The sequence below is a fragment of the Hypanus sabinus genome, chromosome 16 (genome assembly GCF_030144855.1).
Source record: "Hypanus sabinus isolate sHypSab1 chromosome 16, sHypSab1.hap1, whole genome shotgun sequence".
NCBI lineage: Eukaryota > Metazoa > Chordata > Chondrichthyes > Myliobatiformes > Dasyatidae > Hypanus > Hypanus sabinus.
This window is the reverse complement of record NC_082721.1, coordinates 47,240,169-47,256,946: the sequence shown is the minus strand read 5'-3', so window position 1 is coordinate 47,256,946 and position 16,778 is coordinate 47,240,169. Positions and strand designations below refer to the sequence as shown.

Genomic DNA, 16,778 nt, shown 5'->3' with positions numbered 1-16,778 from the left:
CCTCCCCCTACTACTTTCAAATCTCTTAGTATCTTTCCTTTTGGTTAGTCCTGACGAAGGGTCTCGGCCCGAAACGTCGACAGCGCTTCTCCCTATAGATGCTGCCTGGGCTGCTGTGTCCCCCCAGCATTTTGTGTGTTGCAGGGAAACAGACATCCTTTTCACAGAGGCTCAAGATACTAACAGATGAATTAGCACAATGTGGGAGCAGGCTTATTAAAAGACTGATCTACTCTGTCAGAGCCTCAGTCTTGCTGAAACGTATGAAAATTTTCATTATTATAGGTTCCAATTGGCTCAAAGAACACTCGAAGGAAAATCAATTCTCTTTAAGAAAGCAAGTCTCTTTCTCTGAGAACAAGAATAACTTGTGAGACTAGCTGGCAAAGTAGCTGACAACTAGGCTGCTGGCTGGTGTCTATACATGCAGTTGATGCTCTTTGCTCTGATATGACTCTGGCTCTCAATGCCAAGAGGAGGTTGGAGGAGAATCATGATCACTGGTTTACACCAGTCCCATGGATCATATTCTAAGGAATTCACACCCAACCTGAACTTCTTCAGTTAGTTGGGACATCCACCTACTGTCTGCCATGCTAGTTGGGTAACCTCTCATACACTAGATTCAACTTATTCTGCTTCCATCCCTTCAGCAGACCTTCCCAGAGACTGACGATCACATACTTGTCACCTAGATAAGCTTCCAACACCTAGACCCCACATTTCCACTTCCCGTTGCCTCCACCTCATGTCAGATCCATCTGAAGGTTTCAGCAGTCCCATGTCACCTCCAGGCCAGTTACTTCAATGTTACCTGACTGTTCTCAAACCTTCTTCCTATCTCCATCAACCCAATTTATCCTAAATTCTGTTGTCCTCTTAACTTGCACCAACTTCCACTCACCTTTATCTCTGCACCAGTTTTTGGTTGAACTGCATCTCACATCCAAGTTCTCATGCCTGTATTCGATCGTCTTATGGTCTCATCCTTTGCAGATCTTTGTAACCTCCTTCTACCATACTGAGATGTGATGGGATGTGACTGCAAGGATTTCCCCTTGTATTGAAGTTCTGCTGAGTGAGGTGTCAATTGAGATCTCTCCTACAGCAGCTGAGTGTAACTATATCTAGGACAAAAGTGCAAGTAAAAATGCCGATACAGGTGGCAGACTGGGGTGGTGGGGCTTTGGCAGAAGCCTGTGCTGGAGAGGGAAGGGTGGAGCAATGCTCAGAGAGGATGTGGCGTGGATCACAAACATGCCAGTGTTGCTAAGGGTGGTCATAAGTCTTGGTGCACTGGGATCCTGAATAATTTTGGAAAGAAAATGATATATGTACCTGTAAATTCCACACTGATATCCTTCCATCCACAAGCTAAATTGCTAGCCCACACAATGATGAACAGGTAATCCACAAAACTGAGCTCAGATCTAGCTACCACAGATTGACGGGAACAAAAAGTTGTCATAAAATCCCAACTGGTCCCTTAGGAAGCAAACATGTTAATTTCTGGTCAAGTCTATGTGATTCCCCTCCTACACAAGACCTGATGTCTGTCATCTTTCATCTGAATGAGGTAGGGACATCAAACAGTTAGCCTGTTAACAAAGTAAAATGCTCACCACCAAATGAATGGTCTATTTTTGTTTAAAAGAACATGAAAAGCTCTTTGTGGTTTAGCTACTCTGTGCAGTTGCTGCTGTTACTTCCACTGTGTCTTTCATAGCGTCATCTGTCGCATCGCAATGTATGAACAAACACCTCATTGCTTAAGGAAGGAATACAAATGACATTCTATTACAAACAGAAAGTATTGCTTGGATGATACAATTAACATAGGGACATACTGATTGCATCATATTCCTAAAGATATAATGAAATAAATAATAGAATTAGCTGTAAAATCTTTTCAGGGGATAGAACATAACACAGCACAGGCCCTTCAGCCCACAATATTTTGCTGACCTCTTAACCTACTCCAAGCTCAGTCTAACCCTCCCACATAACACTCCACTTAAAATGCTGGAGGAACTCAGCAGGCCAGGCAGCATCAATGGAAAAAAGCTGAAATGTCGACTGTGCTTCTTTCCATGGATGTTGCCTGGCCTGCTGAGTTGCTTCAGCATTTTACGTGTGTTGCTCGGATTTCTCACATCTGCAGATATTCTCTTGTTTGTTACACAGCCCTCCACTTCCATGTGTCTATCTAAGAGTCAGTTCAATGTCTCTAATATATCTGCCTCTACCACCACCTCCAGCAGTGCAATCTGTGCACTTACCACTCAAAACCTATCTGACATCCCCCCATCCATTCACTATAAAATTATGCCCTCTCGGGATCCTGAGAAAACCTCTCTCTAACACCACACCCCCTCCACCAATACTTCCTTCTAAACATATTAAAATGATGCTCTCTTGTATCAGCCATTTCCACCATGGTTATATAGGGTATATCTCTTCCGGGACCAGGGTCTTTGTTATCCGAACATTTTTCATAAATTCCAGCACATTAGCCTGCCCTCTCATTCACCAATATCCCTCTCATTGGTCAATACTGAAGCTAAGCATTCATTAAGAAGCTCTTCTGAATCTAGACATAAAAATGATGTCCCCAAATGATCCTACCCTCACTCTAGTCATCCTCATGTTCTTGGCATACTGTATGTGTACAATGCCTTGGGGGATTTCCTTAATCCTACTTGTCAAGGCTTTCACATGTCCCTTCTAGCTTTCCCAAGACCCTTCTTAGCTTCTGACTCCCTCATAACTCTCGAGAGCTTTACCTGAACCTTGCTTCCTAAACTTTAAGTATGCTTGCACCTTCCTATTGCCTAGATGCCCACTTCACTTGTCAACCACAGCTCCTTCATCCTACCTTCCCTCCCCTGCCTCAAATGGGACAAACCTGTCCAGAACCCCAAGCAGGTGCTCCCGAAACAACCTCTGTATTTCTGATTTAAATTTCCTCAAATACATCTGTTCCCAATTTGCTCTAACTTGTTAATCCATTGAGAAGCTTGGCATTGGCTGTTAACGCCACTGTAGTCACTAATGAGGATTAGTGACATGTATAGAGACATTAGAATATATATTAGTCTTTAGTCGAGGGAAGAGTAGGGGAAAAGAGGGCTGTTTATCCGAATGCATGCAGCGAGCACAACACGCACAACACAAAAGATGAATTAATGGTACAAAAAGAAATAAATATGTACAATTTAGTAGCCATTATGGAAATATACTTGTCATTGATCAACACTGGGAATTAAAAACTTTTATATGAGGTGGATACAAGAGGAACGAAGGCGGGTAACCCTGATATTACTACATGGGAAGAAGGAACACAGAGGAAAATCTAGGAAGAGAATCTCTTTCGATGATGGAGTGACAAATCAGCAAGGGGCAGAAAGCACAGATAAAAACCATCCACACACTGAGTGTTCGCGGTCATGGAGGCTAGAATATAAATCAGGGACTGAGAGGGATAGCTACCAAGAGTGATAAAATAAATCTGTACTCTGGACAAACAAAACAAGAGAACAATGTGGAAGGGTTCATCTCAATTTTTCATTGTTAGTGAAGAAAAATGTGCTCAAAAACTCGCAGCTTCCAGTACGTTGACACAGTGAGGAGGCTGAATTCATGACAAAGAGATCAAACCATTTAGTAATAATTCACCATGAGAAAGCTCTGAGGACAGCTAAACCCGAGTGTGAGTGCCAGCCTACCTCGCTGACACAATGGCATGATGGTCAGAGCCAGAGCAGATATCCTTGGTAATGTAAGGGTTGTTGTCACAGGAGATGCCGTGCAGGGTGTAGTTTGGCTTGCACACGGTGAGGAAGAAAGGGGCATGGTACCCAGTCGCCAGCTGAATGATGTCGGTCACAAGAGCTGTGGCACAGAGTCCAAAGACGTGTACACCTGCAACACCAAGACAACACTGATGGAAGCTGGTCAAGTTACACAGTTACAAGAAGATACAGCAAAGTGCAGGTGCGGACTGACCATTCACTTACACAAAATGACCAACTCTATTTTACTGTCTCCACATACCCAGTAATCCCCCAGATTCTACCACTCACCAGAAAACCAGGGGCAATTTACAGCAGCAAATTAACCTACTGACCTGCACATTTTCAGGATATAGCAGGAAAACTTAAACACCTCAAGCGGAACCCAAACAGTCACAGGAGGACATGCAAACTCCACACAGAGAGCATCCAAGGTCAGAATCAAACTTGAGTCACTGGAGCTGTGCAACATTTAAGGAGAGAGACAAGTGATTGAGTCACAAAGGTACTGAAGCCTTGATGCAGGGTTTTGACCTCAAATTTCTTTCTTTCCTCCCACAGATGCTGGTCAACACCACCAACCCCGCCCTCCCCCCCCCCCCCCGAGCAGATTCCTTGCTGTTGCTTGAAGGGTTTCACTGAAACTCACTAATCCTACAGCTTCCACTTTTTAAATCCGAGACAGTACGTTAAATATCAATACTGTCTTGGGATGACAGCATCAAGTTCCACAGGGAATGCAGATGAGAAAGTTGGAGTAGCGATTAACAGGTCCCTTTCGGAGTGGCAGGCTGTGACCAGTGGGGTACCGCAAGGTTCGGTGCTGGGACTGCAGCTGTTTACAATATACATTAATGATTTAGATGAAGGGATTAAAAGTAACATTAGCAAATTTGCTGATGACACAAAGCTGGGTGGCAGTGTGAAATGTCAGGAAGATGTTATGAGAATGCAGGGTGACTTGGACATGTTGGGTGAGTAGGCAAGTGTATGGCAGATGCAGTTTAATGTGGATAAATGTGAGGTTATCCACTTTGGTGGCAAGAACAGGAAGATAGATTACTATCTAAATGGAGTCAAGTTAGGAAAAGGGAAGTACAACAAGATCTAGGTGTTCTTGTACATCAGTCAATGAAAGCAAGCATGCAGATACAGCAGGCAGTGAAGAAAGCTAATGGCATGCTGGCCTTTATAACAAGAGGAATTGAGTATAGGAGTAAGGAGGTCCTTTTGCAACTGTACATGGCCCTGGTGAGACTTCACCTGGAGTATTGTGTGCAGTTTTGGTCTCCAAATTTGAGGAAGGACATTCTTGCTATTGAGGGAGTGCAGCATAGGTTCACGAGGTTAATTCCTGGAATGGCGGGACTGTCATATGTTGAAAGATTGGAGCGACTGGGTTTGTATACACTGGAATTTAGAAGGATGAGAGGGGATCTGATTGAGACATATACGATTATTAAGGGATTGGACACACTGGAGGCAGGAAGCATGTTCCCACTGATGGATGAGTCCAGATCTAGAGGCCACAGTTTAAGAATAAAGGGTAGTCCATTTAGAACAGAGATGTGGAAAAACTTTTTCACCCAGAGAGTGGTGGATATGTGGAATGCTCTGCTCCAGAAGGCAGTGGAGGCCAAGTCTCTGGATGCATTCAAGAGAGAGTTAGATAGAGCTCATAGATAGCGGGGTCAAGGGATATGGGGAGAGGGCAGGAATGGGGTACTGATTGTGTATGATCAGCCATGATCACAGTGAATGGTGGTGTTGGCTTGAAGGGCCGAATGGCCTACTCCTGCTCCTATTGTCTATTGGAAACCAGTTTACCCTACGTTATGATGATGGTTCATACGTAGAGGAGGGCACCTTGTCATTTTAACAACCCATAGAACCATAGAACATTACAGCACAGAAACAGGCCTTTTGGCCCTTCTTGGCTGTGCCAAACCACTTTTCTGCCTAGTCCCACTGACCTGCACCTGACCCATATCCCTCCAGACACCTCTCATCCATGTACCTGTCCAAGTTTTTCTTAAATGTTAAAAGTGAGCCCTCATTTACCACTTCATCTGGCAGCTCATTCCACACTCCCACCACTCTCTGTGTGAAGAAGCCCCCCCAATGTTCCCTTTAAACTTTTCCCCCTTCACCCTTAACCCATGTCCTCTGGTTTTATTCTCCCCTAGCCTCAGTGGAAAAAGCCTGCTTGCATTCACTCTATCTATACCCATCATTATTTTATATACCTCTATCAAATCTCCTCTCATTCTTCTACGCTCCAAGGAATGAAGTCCTAACCTATTCAACTTTCCCTGTAACTCAGTTTCTCAAGTCCCGGCAACATCTTTGTAAACCTTCTCTGTACTCTTTCAACTTTATTAATATCCTTCCTGTAATTCAGTGACCAAAACTGCTCACAATACTCCAAATTCGGCCTTATACAACCTCACCATAACATTCCAACTCTTATACTCAAACCCATTGAAAGTTTATCGGACACCAGTGCAGAAACCATGCTGATGCAATATTCTTTATCACCATATTCTGTAAACTTATCCGATCAAGTTAGTGGTAATTAATGCTCAATACTGTGTTACACACTCAATGCAATGAGAAGTGAATTAAGCCTGTCAGAATTCATTTCCCTTTAGTGTCTGGTGATCTCCAGAGAGCAGTTGTGTTGCTTTAAATACTCAACACTGAATAGAAATGGGGATTCAATTATAAACAGCATAGAGTATTTGAAGACTGTTCCTACTTATTTGGCTACTGACTTAACTATCTGTTTTCTACAGGAAGAATTACTCATAGATGCAATTCTGCAGCAAGATCTCTCCCAAGCAGTGAGTCCAGATGGCATCAAGTTCATCGATACAAACTCCCTTTGAAGTCCAGGTTAGGGACACAGATGTTGGCTTTCAGATTTATTATCATGCAAAAAGCAAAAGGCAGAGATGACCTTTCATGTTGCTGAATTTGAATTAAAGTCACAGTGAGCCAAAACAGCTTGCTGAAATCGCCTCAAATGAAATAACTTATTGGAAATTTCATTGCTCTAATCCATTCTGTTCTCAATTTAAAACAGGCTCTACAGGGACAGGAGCTAAGTATTCTTCACAGAGGACAGCCTGTCAGTCATAGTGGAAACGCTCCTTTTGGCCCATCAGTTCTGTGCTATCATGCTCCCATTTACACAAGCTTTATTTTTTACATTCACCTTCCATTGTCATCGATTCTACCAATCACTTGGGGCAGTTTCAGCTGGCCACTGACCTGCCTATGGGATATGTAAGGAAAGCAGAGCAGCCATGGAAAATATGCACAGTTTTAGAGAGAACACGCAACCTCCACAGAGATAGCACCGGGAACCAGGACTTAATGCAGGTCACTGCTCTACTGTGCCAACAATGAACGTTAAATGGCAGCTGCAGCTTAGTGTTAACACCCTTAGTTTTCATCCCATCGCAGGTAGTCAAAGTACAACTGCTAGTGTGGCTCTGCAATGCACTGCTGGGAGGAGAACACAGAATAGTGTAGCACAGTGTCTGTCACCCTTCCCCAATCTGACCTAGACTCCAGACCCAACGTGTGATAAATGTTGCAGCAAGGCAGGGGGTAAAATGTTGTGCTGCTGACAGCACAGAGTACAGACATTGTACAGTTTCAAGCTGAACCAAACCTCTGTGAGCTGGACTTCCCTTTGTACAGCTTTTTCAGGGTGTGTGGAAGTTCATTGATGCAACAGTCAAGATGAGCTGACAGGAACAGTCGTCCACCCTTCAAAGCCCAGCTTCCCTTTGCATGGCCTTTCTGTTCAAGGCTGGGTACCAAGGCCATTTGGCATAACAAGACAAGGTAAGGATGCAAGGTGCACACCATATATTGGACAATCACTTTAACTCTGAGGTATTACTGGCTATTAACTTGTAGTTTCTATTGGCTATTAACACCTGTATGCATATTCGTAGTGTGATTGATTATGCAAATAAACAATTAGAACATACACAAGGTTTACAGTTGGTCAGTATCTGTATCCAACTAATCAATTTCCATATAAGAAAGGCATTTCTTTGTTCAAACTTCAGAGCACTTTGGTGACTGGGCCAATCTCTTCTCCTTGTTCACTGAGCTTTCAGAATCCATTTAGCTGGAGGCAACAATGTGACTGATCATTGAAGGCCCTCTGAAATGGCTGAACACACTACTCAGTCTCCCCCTACACTATATTTAAGGAGGGAATTAATACAACTGTGTAGAGTAGCGCAGCATTGACTTTGGACAAAGTTGCCCCCAGCTCAAGTGACAATGCCAATACCTACTCTCAAAAATCTTGTGACTAAGTTGGGAGAGATGTCCTGCAGACTAGTTAAACACAAGCCTGACAAAACCAAATTCATCGAGTCACATATTACAGACAAAGCACAAACTGTTGGGGGAACTCGGTGCCACGGGCAGCATCTATAGAGGCAGAGGGATGATCGGTGTTTTGGGATCAGGCCTTTTACATAATGTGCCGGGTTCCTCCATCACCAACCCTTGGGTACATCCTGTTCTCATGGAGAGGGCAGACCTAAAATGGTGGCAGCACAGAGCTCTATGTACCCCAAAACCTTGTTCCCATTTCAGAATTGTGTATTTTTTCTGCCAAAATGTAACATCTCAAATTTAGAGGTATTAGATTTCACCTGCTGCCATTGCACCTCTTGAAGTTAATTAATCATGGTTCAAAAAGATTTATGTTCTGTGTCAACTGCAGAACTGTGCCGTGGACACACATTTAATATACATGAAAGAAGGGTATATTCCCCGTCACAGACTCTCTAGGGAACTTCACTCTACACTTAGCTCCAGTCCTCCCTTTTACCCCTCCCCTTTGGCTCCTGTTACTCAGCTAAGTTCACATCCTTTCTGCTTTCATATCACGCATCTCAATCTTGATGACAAGCCTGCAACGTGGTACTCCATCACCTGCCTTTTGAAGTCCAGCCATGTCATGTCAACTACTTTCTCTCATCAACCTTCTGTTACTACATCAAAAAAGCTGTCACATTAGTTAGATTAGATTTGCTTGAAATGACCAAGGCTGCCTTTCTGCAATCAATCTGCACTTGAACAAATGGCTGCTAATCCTGTCCTTGATTGCTATCTCTCGAACCTCCCCCAGTCCCTCATCACTATCTCATTATCGAACACAATGGGTGGTTGTGCGGCTTGGAGAAGGTACAGTGAAGTCCAACTGATTAATACTCACTTCTAACTTATTAATAAGTTAGACCTGAAGATAGTGTGTTCACATTAGTGTGAAGATAGTATGATGGAGGAGGAAATAGTAGAATATATGTTACTCCATTCTAAATAATTTGAGTTCAGTGGTCACAACCATAAGTTGAAGAACCAGTAGGTGAAGCTTTCCCCAGGGGAAGATGGTGTGGAGAAGAGCCAGGTATTTTATCTGGTAGAGATCAGTTTCTGCCTGATATAACATTCATCAGAGGCAGGGCGGCTTCACTCACCTACAATGTTGAAGAGTCTGCAGTTTCTTCTACAGATTGCCTGGGAAATTATCCTACTTTGATCTCCTTAAGGTTGTCATAGCCGGGAGAGGTGGCAGTGACAAACTCCCACTACCCATTGAATGCTGCCAATGGCGTGCATCTTAAATAGCCTCTGACAACCAAGTCCAGTTCCTGGCCTTCGTGTGTGAATCACCTACTAAGCCTGGCAGAACCATTTCTACTGAGAGGAAAAGGGGGAAAAGTGGGTTAATAGCACATTAAAGCAGTTGCTTTGGACAGATGGGTTCATCAGCCACGTTTGGCAGATCATCTAGGAGAATGAAAACTCTGATCTCAAACCTCCACTGCCTTGCAATGATACCCACTTAAGGGGAAGGCTTCAGGAGCAAATCTGGAGGAAGAATCCCAAGCTGGGGTCCCTAAGGCAGTCTGACATTGAGTTTAACACTGACTAGCAACAGGTGCCAACTGAATTAGTCTCTGTTGTTCCTTTGGATTCATCAGCTGTGTGGAGAGAGGGAGCCTGCTACACGGGCAAAAGCTGGCTCTCCATATCATACTGCCCACACTTCTGTATCATGTGGACAGGTAGGATGCATCCGTGGTCAACCTTGGCCAATGGAGGGCCTCAATGATCTCTCACAGGAGATTTATGGTTAATGTTACATCCTGTGCTTGCTGCAGGGAGACAGTACTCATGACTGCTGGCGGCATCTCTAAACCCCTCTCTGCAGTGCACCCTGCAAGTTTTAACTTAGCATTCCACAGAACCTGACAATACTGTTCCATGAACCTCAGATATGAAGTGCCTGCTCTTTGTACAACCATGACCCTGTGATCCCCAACACTGGCCAAAACACTGTACATCTCCAACACATTCACTTCCCACCAATCTTTTCACAAGTCCTCAGTACATAGACTTTTGCCAAGGATCTTGTGAGATTGTGAGAAAAGGCTTGCCAAAACTGTCTAGCACGTCAATTTCCTTGCATTAAACCTGCCCCTGCTGTAGACTAAGTAATAGAGGCTGATGACATGTTTAGTCATAGGTTGGTCCCTGCCTTTCCATTGCCTCAGAACTTGTGTTAAACAATGCATTGAGTAAAGCACTGCTGAACCTACCAACAAACCTTACGGTGCGTCGGAGGAAGGAGTTGAAGTTACAGCCACCTGCGTTAATGCTGCCTTCGGAGCATTCCTTATTCTTCAGTTTTGACTGGCAGCAGTAGACAATCCCTTCACCAATCATAATCTGTGGCGGAAAAACCACACAGCACAGGTACCATGAAAACTGAAGGCTGCAATAGAGAGTAACACAATATGCTTAAAAGTACCTGCATTTACATATCACCTCAGCAACAACAGCGCTTGGAAGGCTTTGTAGCAAAGCACCTCTGTAGCAGTGGGACAGCTGGCAAGTTCTGACCAAGTTAGTGGATGAGATGGAAAGTCTGAATCTTGTGATACAAAAGCTTGGGCCAGATGGTCATCATTCAAAGGACCAGAATCTAACACTCTTGGCAAATTGAGGTACATTTAGACTGGACAGACATTGATTTAAACACAGGCAAAATTGCAACAAGGGTTCCCCAATCCCCAATGAGCAATGGAAATCTCATCAGCACGTCAGGACTAGAGGAGAATTTTCTGTCCATCATCATTTGTATGTTTGACTCTAGTCTTTGCCAATACAGTGCTACAAGGACTCAACAAAGAGTAAGTTAAGGGTGCAGAGGTTAGCGGCACTGACCCTGTTCACTCAAGGCTGTTTCTTGTGAAGTGCTGCGGGCTCTGGGGCAAATCCAGCAAAGGGAGCTGATACAGCCATGATAGCTAGAACAGGAGGAGGGGGAGCTGTTCATTATTGAGGGAAGGCAGAGCTACTTACAGAGGCTGCTGGACCAGCAAAGGCCAGGCTGAGGAGCATCAGCAAAGGGATAAGTTCCTCACTGGGTTCGACGTAAGGCATGCTTAGCGCTCGGTCATAGCACTGAAAGCCCACCTTCGCTGGTCTGAAGAGGTCAGTCAGTTCCAGAAAATAAAGAGTAACGATGGACGAAGCCACAATGGGAAGCTGCAAGGTGAATGTCAATTATCACTATAATGTGACATGCGTCACCGATAGGAACCCACCCTGTGTCACACCCGTCACCGATAGGAACCCACCCTGTGTCACACCCATCACCGACAGGATCCCATCCTGTGTCACACCTGTCACCGACAGGATCCCATCCTGTGTCACACCCGTCACCGATAGGAACCCCCCTGTGTCACACCCGTCACCGACAGGAACCCATCCTGTGTCACACCTGTCACCGACAGGATCCCATCCTGTGTCACACCCGTCACCGATAGGAACCCATCCTGTGACACACCCGTCACCGTCAGGAACCCATCCTGTGTCACACCCGTCACCGACAGGAACCCACCTTGTGTCACACCCGTCACCGATAGGAACCCATCCTGTGACACACCCGTCACCGTCAGGAACCCATCCTGTGTCACACCCGTCACCGTCAGGAACCCATCCTGTGTCACACCTGTCACCGACAGGATTCCATCCTGTGTCACACCCGTCACCGACAGGATCCCATCCTGTGTCACACCTGTCATCGACAGGATCCCATCCTGTGTCACACCCGTCACCGACAGGATCCCATCCTGTGTCACACCCGTCACCGACAGGATCCCATCCTGTGTCACACCCGTCACCGACAGGAACCCATCCTGTGGCACACCCATCACCGACAGGATCCCATCCTGTGACACACCTGTCACCGACAGGAACCCCACCTGTGTCACACCCGTCACCGACAGGAACCCCCCCATGTCACACCCGTCACCGACAGGATCCCATCCTGTGACACACCTGTCACTGACAGGAACCCATCCTGTGTCACACCTGTCACCGACAGGAACCCATCCTGTGGCACACCCGTCACCGACAGGATCCCATCCTGTGTCACACCCGTCACCGATAGGAACCCCCCTGTGTCACACCCGTCACCGACAGGAACCCATCCTGTGTCACACCTGTCACCGACAGGATCCCATCCTGTGTCACACCCGTCACCGATAGGAACCCATCCTGTGACACACCCGTCACCGTCAGGAACCCATCCTGTGTCACACCCGTCACCGACAGGAACCCACCTTGTGTCACACCCGTCACCGATAGGAACCCATCCTGTGACACACCCGTCACCGTCAGGAACCCATCCTGTGTCACACCCGTCACCGTCAGGAACCCATCCTGTGTCACACCCGTCACCGATAGGAACCCCCCTGTGTCACACCCGTCACCGACAGGAACCCATCCTGTGTCACACCTGTCACCGACAGGATCCCATCCTGTGTCACACCCGTCACCGATAGGAACCCATCCTGTGACACACCCGTCACTGTCAGGAACCCATCCTGTGTCACACCCGTCACCGACAGGAACCCATCCTGTGTCACACCCGTCACCGACAGGATCCCATCCTGTGTCACACCCGTCACCGACAGGATCCCATCCTGTGTCACACCTGTCACCGACAGGATCCCATCCTGTGTCACACCCGTCACCGACAGGATCCCATCCTGTGTCACACCCGTCACCGACAGGATCCCATCCTGTGTCACACCTGTCACCGACAGGAACCCATCCTGTGGCACACCCATCACCGACAGGATCCCATCCTGTGACACACCCGTCACCGACAGGAACCCCACCTGTGTCACACCCGTCACCGACAGGAACCCCCCCATGTCACACCCGTCACCGATAGGATCCCATCCTGTGTCACACCCGTCACCGACAGGATCCCATCCTGTGTCACACCCGTCACCGACAGGATCCCATCCTGTGTCACACCCGTCACCGACAGGATCCCATCCTGTGTCACACCCGTCACCGACAGGATCCCATCCTGTGTCACACCTGTCACCGACAGGAACCCATCCTGTGGCACACCCATCACCGACAGGATCCCATCCTGTGACACACCCGTCACCGACAGGAACCCCACCTGTGTCACACCCGTCACCGACAGGAACCCCCCCATGTCACACCCGTCACCGATAGGAACCCCCCTGTGTCACACCCGTCCCCAATAGGAACCCCCCTGTGTCACACCCGTCACCGACAGGAACCCACCCTGTGTCACACCCGTCACCGACAGGAACCCCACCTGTGTCACACCCGTCACCGATAGGAACCCATCCTGTGCCACACCCGTCACCGACAGGAACCCACCCTGTGTCACACCCGACACCGACAGGAACCCCACCCTGTGTCACACCCGTCACCGATAGGAACCCAGCCTGTGTCACACCCGTCACCGACAGCAACCCCCCTGTGTCACACCTGTCACCGACAGGAACCCATCCTGTGTCACACCCGTCAACGACAGGAACCCCCCTGTGTCACACCCGTCACCGACAGGAACCCACCCTGTGTCACATCTGTCACCGACAGGAACCCATCCTGTGTCACACCCGTCAACGACAGGAACCCCCCTGTGTCACACCTGTCACCGACAGGAACCCATCCTGTGTCACACCCGTCAACGACAGGAACCCCCCTGTGTCACACCCGTCACCGACAGGAACCCATCCTGTGTCACACCCGTCAACGACAGGAACCCCCCTGTGTCACATCCGTCACCGATAGGAACCACCCTGTGTCACACCCGTCACCGACAGGAACCCCCCCTCATGTCACACCCGTCACCGATAGGAACCCACCCTGTGTCACACCCGTCACCGATAGGAACCCCCCTGTGTCACACCTGTCACCGACAGGAACCCCCCTGTGTCACACCCGTCAGCGACAGGATCCCATCCTGTGTCACACCCGTCACCGACAGGAACCCCCACTGTGTCACACCCGTCACCGATAGGAACCCCCCTGTGTCACACCCGTCACTGACAGGAACCCCACCTGTGTCACACCCGTCACCAATAGGAACCCCGCTGTGTCACACCTGTCACCGACAGGAACCCCCCCTCATGTCACACCCGTCACCGATAGGAACCCATCCTGTGTCACACCCGTCACCGATAGGAACCCATCCTGTGTCACACCCGTCACCGATAGGAACCCCACCTGTGTCACACCCGTCACTGCTAGGAACCCCACCTGTGTCACCCCCGTCACCGACAGGAACCCATCCCGTGTCACACCCGTCACCAATAGGAACCCCACCTGTGTCACACCCGTCACCGATAGGAACCCCCCCATGTCACATCCGTCACCGATAGGAACCCCCCCCATGTCACATCCGTCACCAATAGGAACCCCACCTGTGTCACACCCGTCACCGACAGGAACCCCGCCATGTCACATCCGTCACCGATAGGAACCCACCCTGTGTCACACCCGACACCGACAGGAACCCCCCCATGTCACACCAGTCACCGATAGGAACCCCACCTGTGTCACACCCGTCACCGACAGGAATCCCCCCATGTCACATCCGTCACCGATAGGAACCACCCTGTGTCACACCCGTCACCAATAGGAACCCCACCTGTGTCACACCCGTCACCGATAGGAACCCACCCTGTGTCACACCCGTCACCGACAGGAACCCCCCTGTGTCACACCTGTCACCGACAGGAACCCCACCCTGTGTCACACCCGTCACCGACAGGAACCCCACCCTGTGTCACACCCGTCACCGATAGGAACCACCCTGTGTCACACCCGTCACCGATAGGAACCCAGCCTGTGACACACCCGTCACCGACAGGATCCCATCCTGTGTCACACCCGTCACCGACAGGATCCCATCCTGTGACACACCCCTCACCGACAGGAACCCACCCTGTGTCACACCCATCACCAACAGGATCCCATCCTGTGTCACACCCCTCACCGACAGGAACCCACTCTGTGTCACACCCGTCACCGACAGGATCCCATCCTGTGACACACCCCTCACCGACAGGAACCCATCCTGTGTCACACCCGTCACCGATAGGAACCCCACCTGTGTCACACCCGTCACCGATAGGAACCCATCCTGTGTCACACCCGTCACCAATAGGAACCCCCCTGTGTCACATCCGTCACCGACAGGAACCCCCCCCATGTCACACCCGTCACCGACAGGAACCCCCCCTGTGTCACACCCGTCACTGATAGGAACCCCACCTGTGTCACACCCGTCACCGACAGGAACCCCACCCTGTGTCACACCCGTCACCGATAGGAACCACCCTGTGTCACACCCGTCACCGACAGGAACCCACCCTGTGTCACACCCGTCACCAATAGGAACCCCACCTGTGTCACACCCGTCACCGACAGGATCCCATCCTGTGTCACACCCGTCACCGACAGGAACCCAACCCTGTGTCACACCCGTCACCGATAGGAACCCCCCTGTGTCACACCCGTCACCAATAGGAACCCCACCTGTGTCACACCCGTCACCGATAGGAACCCCACCTGTGTCACACCCGTCACCAATAGGAACCCCCCTGTGTCACACCCGTCACCGATAGGAACCTCCCTGTGTCACACCCGTCACCAATAGGAACCCCACCTGTGTCACACCCGTCACCGACAGGAACCCCACCTGTGTCACACCCGTCACCAACAGGAACCCACCCTGTGTCACACCCGTCACCGACAGGAACCCACCCTGTGTCACACCCGTCACCGATAGGAACCCACCCTGTGTCACACCCGTCACCGACAGGAACCCCACCCTGTGTCACACCCGTCACCGACAGGAACCCACCCTGTGTCACACCCGTCACCGATAGGAACCACCCTGTGTCACACCCGTCACCAATAGGAACCCCACCTGTGTCACACCCGTCAACGACAGGAACCCACCCTGTGTCACACCCATCACCGATAGGAACCCACCCTGTGTCACACCCGTCACCGACAGGAACCCACCCTGTGTCACACCCGTCACCGATAGGAACCCACCCTGTGTCACACCCGTCACCGACAGGAACCCACCCTGTGTCACACCCGTCACCGATAGGAACCCCCCCTCATGTCACACCCGTCACCAATAGGAACCCCACCTGTGTCAGACCCGTCACCAATAGGAACCCCACCTGTGTCACACCCGTCACCGACAGGAACCCCACCTGTGTCACACCCGTCACCGACAGGAACCCCCCCATGTTACACCCATCACCGACAGGAACCCCCCTGTGTCACACCCATCACCGACAGGAACCCCCCCATGTCACACCCATCACCGACAGGAACCCCCCTGTGTCACACCCATCACCAACAGGAACCCCACCTGTGTCACACCCATCACCGACAGGAACCCCCCTGTGTCACACCCGTCACCGATAGGAACCACCCTGTGTCACACCCGTCACCAATAGGAACCCCACCTGTGTCACACCCGTCACCGACAGGAACCCCACCTGTGTCACACCCGTCACCGACAGGAACCCCCCTGTGTCACACCCGTCACCGATAGGAACCACCCTGTGTCACACCCGTCACCAA

At 49.4% G+C, this 16,778-nt stretch overlaps 1 protein-coding gene across 5 annotated transcripts in view; it reads right to left on the bottom strand.

Annotated features, from left to right (window-relative positions):
• Positions 1-16,778, bottom strand: part of LOC132406273 (phospholipid phosphatase-related protein type 3-like) — an 83,770-nt gene that overhangs the window by 14,941 nt on the left and 52,051 nt on the right. For all 5 annotated transcript variants that reach the window (XM_059991684.1, XM_059991685.1, XM_059991687.1 and 2 more), the window contains 3 exons: positions 11,196-11,381; positions 10,430-10,559; positions 3,726-3,921 (listed from right to left, as the gene is read on the bottom strand). In XM_059991684.1, the coding sequence (XP_059847667.1) occupies positions 3,726-3,921; positions 10,430-10,559; positions 11,196-11,381 (512 nt within the window). The remainder of the gene's footprint in view (positions 1-3,725; positions 3,922-10,429; positions 10,560-11,195; positions 11,382-16,778) is intronic.